The sequence below is a fragment of the Pangasianodon hypophthalmus genome, chromosome 18 (assembly GCF_027358585.1).
Source record: "Pangasianodon hypophthalmus isolate fPanHyp1 chromosome 18, fPanHyp1.pri, whole genome shotgun sequence".
Taxonomy (NCBI): domain Eukaryota; kingdom Metazoa; phylum Chordata; class Actinopteri; order Siluriformes; family Pangasiidae; genus Pangasianodon; species Pangasianodon hypophthalmus.
In genome coordinates, this window is record NC_069727.1 from 656,301 (window position 1) to 665,517 (window position 9,217).

At 39.0% G+C, this 9,217-nt stretch overlaps 1 protein-coding gene across 1 annotated transcript; it reads left to right on the plus strand.

Annotated features, from left to right (window-relative positions):
• Window positions 1-207: 207 nt before the first annotated feature.
• On the plus strand, window positions 208-7,492 carry LOC117599502 (antigen WC1.1-like). The gene is made up of 11 exons (XM_053241604.1): window positions 208-226; window positions 328-620; window positions 800-839; window positions 928-1,065; window positions 1,571-1,669; window positions 4,768-4,830; window positions 4,978-5,055; window positions 5,260-5,322; window positions 5,699-5,761; window positions 6,125-6,187; window positions 6,573-7,492. Exons 1-11 carry the CDS (start codon window positions 208-210, stop codon window positions 6,680-6,682), a joined length of 1,029 nt encoding a protein of 342 aa, XP_053097579.1. The 3' UTR covers window positions 6,683-7,492.
• Window positions 7,493-9,217: the final 1,725 nt, after the last annotated feature.

The window sequence follows — 9,217 nt, forward strand, 5'->3', positions numbered from 1 at the left end:
ACACATGTTTATCTTTTATGTCGAGCATCCTTCATACAAGTTCCTGTGACTGAGCTGTTACTATAGAAAAGATAAGGCAAGCAAACGAGTGCACTACTATAAACCTGTGATTTGCAGCTGCACTACAGTCAGAGCTGCTGTTATAGAAAATTAATCAACACCTTCTGACCAATCACAATTCAGAATTCAGCAGTGTTCAGGAATAAGATGGTTTTAATAGATGATGGTCAGTTCTTGTTGATGTATCATTGTGTTGTAGTGAGCTGTGTGACTGGAGCTGTTATTCAGCGTTGGTGTGTTTCCTCATGTGTGATGTGTGTGATGTAGAGCACTGGCCTCTCAGGCTGAGTGGAGGAAAGGGAAGCCGCTCTGGGAGGTTGGAGGTGTATCATAACGCTACGTGGGGCTCTGTTTGTGATGATCAGTGGAACATCAAGAACGCTCAGGTGGTGTGCAGACAGCTGGGCTGTGGGTCGGCGCTGAGTGCTGATAGGAATGTTCCGTTCGGTGCTGGAGAAGGGACTATCTGGCTGAACAGAGTGAAGTGTCGAGGGGATGAGATTCACCTGTGGGACTGTCATCATTCCCTGAAGAAACACACTGACTGCTCTCATGCTGGAGTCACCTGTGCAGGTCAGAGGGGTGTGCTAACTTTTCAGCTTTCTGTCTCCACTCATTACACTTTTCTCCCACTGTTAAGACTTGATAACTTTTATTCATAATCTTACCCCCTTCAGATCTAAATTTCTATGCACAAGAAAATATTAACCTATTAACTAGAACTTTGCCTTCTAAATAGACTATATCCACCTCAACAACCACCTCCACCACCAAAACAGGTACAATATTTGTTACTGTTGACCATCTTTCTAAATATTTATGATTACAGTGTCGTATCAAGATCCTCTTCTTTGTTTTTGATTTCAGTAAGAGCCGCTTCAAATCCTACATCACCTGGAGCTCCATCCACCCCTCCACTGGTTCTCGTTGTGTTGGGAACGCTGCTCTTCCTGGCCTTAGTGCTTCTGCTGGTACTGTTTTACCAGACCAGAGTGCTCAGGAGAGGTACGAGACATACTTGTAAATGCCTTTAAGTCAGCTGGACTTGATTACTGCAGTGTTTTCTTATCTGTCCGACCCCACAGTATAATTACTATTGTACAAGACGGTCAGAAAGATGCTGCCAGAATCTCTTACGCAGAAAAAAGATTCACATCACAATTCATCTCTTCTTTTAAAATCCTCTTATTTGCTCATAATGTTTCTGTTTTTGAGGTTCTTAAATTTTTTTATGAATGTAAATCAGGAAGAACACCAATTTGCTCTTTATACCAAAATCCTGGATGAGGTCAAATTTTTGTTTCTATGGCAAAAAGCTTTAAAATTGCATATTATTTTCTTTATTTTGTAATGAATTGTAAGAATATTATTATTTAAAATCTCACCATTTATTCATAAAAACATTTAATTATTTTCTCATTCTGTTTTATTGCGGTGTTAAAAATTGTCTTGTATTTTGAAAACACTTGTGTATGAATGCATTATTATTATTATTATGATCCACTCCCAGTTGTCTCTAAGAGGAGGCGTAAGACTCAGCCTGAGGCAGTCTATGAAGATATCAACCACAGATACATCACTAGAAGAAGCACGAGCTCCAGTCAAAGAGGTGAGTGATATGTGGACTGTTCTACATCACACTTATTGTATTCTATTTAAACTTGTAGCTGAAATTCACTGCATGCAAATGATCAAATCACTCAATACAAAATACACACCTCAATGCAAACTCAGTGCTTAAAGCAACATTTTCCCCAAAATCCAGTGTGATTTATTTCCTTACAACAAATAAATAAAAATAAGCTAAATGTGTGTGAGAGGAAATGTGCAGTTAGAGTACATGTGGTGTAGAGACAGAATTCTGCTGATAAACATATATTAAAGCTTCTGATTTAGTGCAGGTGTGTGTGTGTGTGTGTGTGTGTGTGTGTGTGTGTATGCGCGTGTGCATTTTGCTGTACCGGTGCATCTCCCCTCTCTCCCGGGGCTTGTGTTTATGTGTGTATAAATAAAAATAAGCTAAATGTGTGTGAGAGGAAATGTGCAGGTAGAGTACATGTGCTGATAAATGTCTATTAAAGCCTTATTTGGTGCGTGTGTGTGTGTGTGTGCGCTTTCCTTTGCTGTTTCCTGTACTTTCTCCCTCCCTCTGTGTGCGCGAGTTTGCGTGTGTGTGTGTGTGTGTGTGTGTGTGTGTGTGTGTGTGTGTGTGCGTGTGTGCATTTCTGTGTGTGTGTGTGTGTGTGTGTGTTTGCAAGCTTTCCTGTACTCTCTCCCTCCCTCTGTATGTGCGTGTCTGTGTGTGAGTGAATACATAGAATAGTAGAGCTCATAACAGAAGAAATATCAATCCATTTACCTTCTTCTGTGAAAATGTACAAGCATTCTTGTGTGAAAGCTGCCATGTTCAACCTCTGTAACAATCATTCATTCATTTTTGCACATCTCTCTGCTAATACTCCAGATGTTGTTGTTTTAAATGAAGAGTTCAGACAGGTATTTGTCCTAGAGGTAGGCTGCACATTTGACTCTAGCCTTGAGGAAGCCTTTAGGACTAAGGTTATTAAGTACTAACCACTCCTGAATAACATCTCAGAGCTCGGCTACAAGTGTAGACTTTTGGTCTTCATATACGGCAGCCTAGGACATGTCCACAGACTGGTCATCAGGGGCTTACAGCTGGTAGCGCTGCCTAAAAGGAGAGCTAAACAGCTAGCAAAATATTGTTCAGTGTCTGCTATCATTGGCAGCCGTCATATATGGAGAAGGAGCTTCTATTTATATACTTGATCATCTTGATACAGCCCATGTTTTAACTGTAAGATGATGTATTTTTCTGTATTCTGCATCTCTATTACTTATGTCCTGTATTAATACTTGCTGAGTGCATACAAATAAATCAAATATTTTATATATATACGTATGACGATTGACCGGTGAAGGGAATAATATTGATTATCTTGTTACAGTAGCACCTGTCAAGGGTTGATATATATTAGGCCAGTCGGTTCTCGAAGTTGATGTGTTGGAAACAGGAAAAATGGGCAAGCGTAAGGTTTAGAGAGACTTTGACAATGGCCAAATTGTGATGGCTAGATGACTGGGTCAGAGCACCTTTAAAACGGCAGGCCTTGTGGGGTGTTCCCTGTATGCAGTGGTTAGTACCTACCAAAAGTGGTCCAAGGAAGGACAACCGGTGAACTAGCGACAGGGTCATGGGCGCCCAAGGCTCACTGATGCGCGTGGGGAGTGAAGGCTAGTCCATCTGGTCTGATCCCACAGAAGAGCTATTGTAGCACAAACTGCTGAAAAGTTAAAGCTGGCTATGATAGAAAGGTGTCAGAACACACAGTGCATCGCAGCTTGCTGCGTATGGGGCTGTGTAGCCACAGACCTGTCAGAGTGCCCATGCTGACCTCTGTCCACTGCCAAAAGTGCCTACAATGGACAGGTGAGCATCAGAACTGGACCACGGAGCAATGGAAGAAGGTGGCCTGGTCCGATAAATCACATTTTCTTTTACATCATGTGGAAGGCCGGGTGCGTGTGCATCGTTTACCTGGGGAAGAGATGGCACCAGCATGCACTATGGGAAGAACGCAAGCTGGCGGAGGCAGTGTGATGCTCTGGGCAATGTTCTGCTGGGAAACTTTGGGTCCTGGCATTCATGTGGATGCTATTTTGACACATACCACCTACCTAAACATTGTTGCAGACCAGATACACCCCTTCATGGCAACGGTATGCCCTGTCACACTGTAAAAATTGTTCAGGAATGGTTCGAGGAACATGACAAAGAGTTCAAGGTGTTGACTTGGCCTCCAAATTCCCCAGATCTCAATCCAATCGAACATCTGTGGGGTGTGCTGGCCATCAAGTCCGATCCATGGAGGCTCCACCTCACAACTTACAGGACTTAAAGGATCTGCTGTTAACGTCTTTGTGCCAGATACCACAGCACACCTTCAGGGATCTAGTGGAGTCCATGCCTCGACGGGTCAGGGCTGTTTCGGCAGCAAAAGGAGGACCAACACAATAATAGGCAGGTGGTCATAATGTTATGGCTGATCGGTGTATAACGTATAATATAATATTTGTATATGTACATATATTATGACAAACAAATAAAAATAAGCTAAATGTGTGTGAGAGGAAATGTGCAGTTAGAGTACATGTGGTGTAGAGACAGACTTCTGCTGATAAACATCTATTAAAGCTTCTGATTTAGTGCAGGTGCAAATGTGTGTGTGTGTGTGCGTTTGTGCATGTGCACTTTCCTGTACAGGTGCATCCCCCCCCTCTCTCGCAGTACATGTTTTCATGTGTGTGTGTGTGTGTGTGTGTGTGTGTGTGTGTTTTCCTGCACAGGTGCATTTCTCTCTCCCTCCCTCTGTGTGAGTGTGTGTGTGTGTATGTGTGTGTGTGTGTCCGTCCGTCTGTGTGTCTATGTGTGAATATCCATGTGTGTTTGTGACATATATTTTATTGGACGGATGTTTGGAAAGGAGGGTCCTCATAAACCATTGATGGTTATTAAATGTCCTGCTAAACACTTTATACTGAATGTGTGTTTTCCTGAATTTGAGCCCCTCTCTCTCTCTCACTCTCTCTCTCTCTCTCTTTCTCTGTGTGTGTGTGTGTGTTTGTGTGTGTGAAATATCTGCTTTTCTGAACACGTCTCATGACTGTCCTGCTCTCCTCTAACAGGAAGTCTCCTCTCTGAAGAACAGCATTCTGGGTATGAGCAGGTGGATGATGAGCTTCTCTCAGGTAAAAAAGGCCAGAGTGTGAGTTTGTCTAACTCCGTTAACTGAAAGTTGTTAACTGATCACATAAATTTACTGACTTCACATTAAACCATGAGGTCAGAATGTGATGGAGCTGTTTGTACAGACCCTCTGCTTTTATTTCATTTAGGTGATACAGGAAGAGTTGACCCACCAGAGGACTACGATGATGCCGTCACTGCTGGACCGATCCCTGATAACGTGGATGGTGTGCTTCTGTTTTGGGATTTGTTTTAGAAAGCAGTATAAATTAAACACACATACTGCAAATAAGTTTATTTATTGCTTTGTGTGTAGTGACATTTTTTACATGTATACGATGTCATTTTGCATTGTGTCATCAAATACACAGTGTACAAAGTGCCACTTCAGTAAACTTTAAATCTCTTTAAATATCTGTGTTTTGGTGTAGAGGATGAAGCAGAGAATTATGATGACGCCATTACAGCTGATCAGAAGTCAGTTATACTGACAGGTATGATAATAATGTGACAGTATTGCATCCACAAGCATCCAAATGATCATTAATGACATTAATGTGGATTTAATAGATTTTATCTCTACATTCTGACAGAGGACGTGTCCAAGAACTATGATGATGCAGTTACCATGGAAACAAACCCAAACATCATCACAGGTCAGTTTCTATCTAAAATTAAAAAAATTAAATAAAGTATAAAAAAAAAATTGTAAAATAAAAGTAACATTTTGTTGCCTAATGTTACCTTAGTACATCGCCGTTGAATTCTGGATTCTGATTGGTCAGAAGGTTTTGATTAATTTTCTATAACAGCAGCATCCAATTTGTCCTTATTTTGGATTTAATAGCTTTTATCTCTACATTCTGACAGAGGACGTGTCCGAGAACTATGATGATGCAGTTACCATGGAAACAAACCCAAACATCATCACAGGTCAGTTTTGTTTCTGGAAATAGACAAAAAAAAAGATAAGGTGGTGAGGGAACCACTGTTTATAGCTGCTATGACATAAGTGAGAAAAGGAACTTATTTTTCGAAAGCTCTACAACATTATCTGTAACTATAAATGGATAAAAAGTGTCACATCTAATTCTTTATTAAATGTAAAACTGCAATTGTTGGCAAATTCCCATGGTATAAGAGGAATAAAACACTTAGGGACATGCTGTTATAGTTAAATGATCAACGTTAGGGTGGTAGCAGTAACTCAGCTTCATCACACCACCCTGTAACTCAGTATTTTACTATAACAGCAACACACACAGTGCTTTATTACTTATTCATTTATTTCTTCAGTAGACAGTCCAGAAGATTATGATGATGTCATCACTGAGGAACAGGATGTAGGAGAGACAGAAGGTGAGTGAGATGTTTATTCTGGTAATGTACGTGAGTGCAAAGGCAGCAAAGTTAAAGCGGGACTATATTATATACGATATATAATATAAATATCAGCTTTCTGTTTTGTAATCTCCATTCTGTCATTTAACAAGTGCAGCCATATTTATTAAACAGTTTAGATAAGACCTATATTTATGTCTCATTTACTTCCACATCTTATACACATGGCCTGTGTTAATATTAAGAAACCTGAATTGATAAATGGCCTTTTTTCACTTTTTTATTGTTAGAATATTAAAGACATTCCTACACAGTGCATCATTTACTGTATTTTTAAGGTTTTACATAACAATTAATACAATACAAAGGATATATTAAAGAGATAAATGTATTTATTTTACAGAATATGATGATGTGGAGGAGAAATCTCAGAAAGACAGGGACCATGTGACTGAGACACGCCACCAAAGGCCTTTTCTCAGGAAAATACACTTTTTTAAATGCAAAAAATGATTTTATTATACTTCCAAAAATTTCATGTTTTCTGAACTGTGTTCATTTTCCCCTTAGTTATTAGCAAATAGAGTAGGGAGAGTTAAATCACCTTTCATATTACCTAATGCAATGTCTCCAGCTTTTCTTTTACAACACTTTTTATTTCTTAAATCATCACCTGTTTATTAATTTTTAAAAAAAGACACAATTACCTTTATGTTCAATGCTATTCTTTTATCTATAAACCATAGTTGAACTGGATTAGAGAATTCTGTTCTGCCCATTATCTGCTCATGGTGTATAGCCGCCACCTAGTGGCCATTTTCAATATTGCAGTTTTGTTATTCTTCCGTACGCTGTGTTGATTTAGTTTGGTAACAGTCAACGTGCAGCATCGGCTTCAATTCAGCTCACAAACAGTCGTTGCCTTGGAGAAAGATATGCCTGTAAGTTTGCTGACTATTTGTAAGCGATCTATAAGAGTGTTATGTGGTAGCTTGCTATATTGCATTTTTTATTGTTGTAATTTTTAGGTAGCTGGCTATGTTGCAAGCCAGATATAGTATATGCAATTATCATAAATAAATATATACAGGTTTTATTAAGTATTCTTAGATTTTCATTTTAAATTCTCAGGTTTCATTCAGGATTCTCAGGTTTGTTTCCTTATTCTCAGGAATTTGTTTTATTTTCTAAGGTTTCATTCAATATTCTCAGATTTTTGTTTTATAATCTCAGGTTTAATTCAATATTTTCACTTTTTAAAAGAGTGATGGCCAGTTAATTTTAATATTACATCTTAATAAACAATATACAAGCAAATGTGACTTTCCAGAATGAGAACAAGTAAATATTTTGCATTACGCATAGTTTTATTTGCTCTTTTGGCTATTATGTAACAATCATCTATTTTTATACATTTAATGAAATAAAAGTGCTTTGATTATTTTTAGTATAATGTGATGATGTGTGTTTGAGTTGAGTGAGTGGCTCTTGTAGTGATGAATCTGTGGTCAATGTCCTTATAGAACATCTCAGGCAGTAAAAAATACATAAATATTTATATACTGATCAGAAGGTTGTGAGTTCAAATCCCAGCACCACCTTGAGCTCGACCTTTAACCCTCGACAGCTCCAGTGTATAATAAACACTTCGGCTAAATGAATAAATTTAAATGTACACACACACACACACACACACACACACACACACATACACAAACACAGAGCTGCTCTCTCTCCTAACTCTCCGATATACAGATTCTTAGACACACACAGGTATAAAGTGTTTAGCAGGACACCCAGTTACTGTCACGGTTTATGTGGACTCACCTTTCCTAACATTCCATGAATGAAATTCCTGTCAGAAACACACACACGAGAACTAAGATGTCGGCGCATTCACACATAGCGGCTTCCCTCCCCAATATTCTGATAGCATTCCTGCCGAGCTAATCAGACCACCGACAGCTCCGTGGATCACCACGCTGGCAGGCAGTCGTTACAACAATCATCGTTTCGGTAAATAGTGTGTACTATTCAAATATAAAAATTATTTATTTTAAATAATAATGATATGTATACTAATAATAACATAATTTGAGGCATAACACATTGAGCACACCTTGTTAATTTATGGCCATGATTTAATTATCTTGTTCCCACACGTTACTAAGTCATGGCCATGCATTAGATGTTTTAAGTATGGATGTCACCAGCAGGGCTCCATATTTACACATTTTGCACAGCAGCTCTGCAATTTAACATCACAGTATGCTAGTACGCGTTATCTCCGATTTTTACTGACACTGCCTGGAAGCCCTGTCCCCTCTCCCAATCTCACACTTTTGGGGACTCTCAAATTCTGTCAAGGTAAAATGGAGAATGTTTTGAGTTCATTAATATCAAATAAAATCTATCATTCTGTTTTAAACTTAGCTAAGATTAGACAAGTTTATAGTTAACATGAGTTAAGTATCTTTATTAGGTACGTCGCTGAAAATAGTCAAAACCGGCACTTTCAGTTATTCAGCCCAAAGAAAACAAGGACAAAGTTTTAGACCAGAAAAGATTAAAAAGGCCTATAATGAATCTAATTTAATAAATGATGTTAACGGTGATGCTAATTAGAAAGGGAAAGATTTTGTTGGACTCCAGCACCGGTGCTGTGCTGAATTCCGACTCCAGTTCACATGTGTGTGCATTAAAATAGTAAATCGCACGCAGGGAAAAATTAATATCACACAATCTTATACTGCAGTACTGCACCAAATTTTTATTTCTATCTTTCTGTATTTTAGGACTTTTTTAACTAGGAATTGCAAACCTAATTTCACTGCACTTGTACTCCAAAACTTGCATTCACCAACAAAAATCAACAAAACAAAAACCATTAAACAGGGACACCAGCTCTGAGCCTCCTCACGGAGGTGCCTCTCCAGAATGCTGGTTACGGGTGGTTCTATGAATAGTGGAAGCCCGCCAGAGACAGTTAAACATGGTGGACGGTGGTCATGCACTCGCGTATGATACGAGAATCTCGTATTGATTCAG

Excerpts from the sequence above, each read along its gene's own strand:
- LOC117599502 (XM_053241604.1), top strand. Across the intron at positions 4,831-4,977 it reads GGATGATGAGCTTCTCTCAG|GTGATACAGGAAGAGTTGAC; the intron begins GTAAAAAAGGCC and ends TATTTCATTTAG. Across the intron at positions 5,323-5,698 it reads GAAGTCAGTTATACTGACAG|AGGACGTGTCCGAGAACTAT; the intron begins GTATGATAATAA and ends ACATTCTGACAG.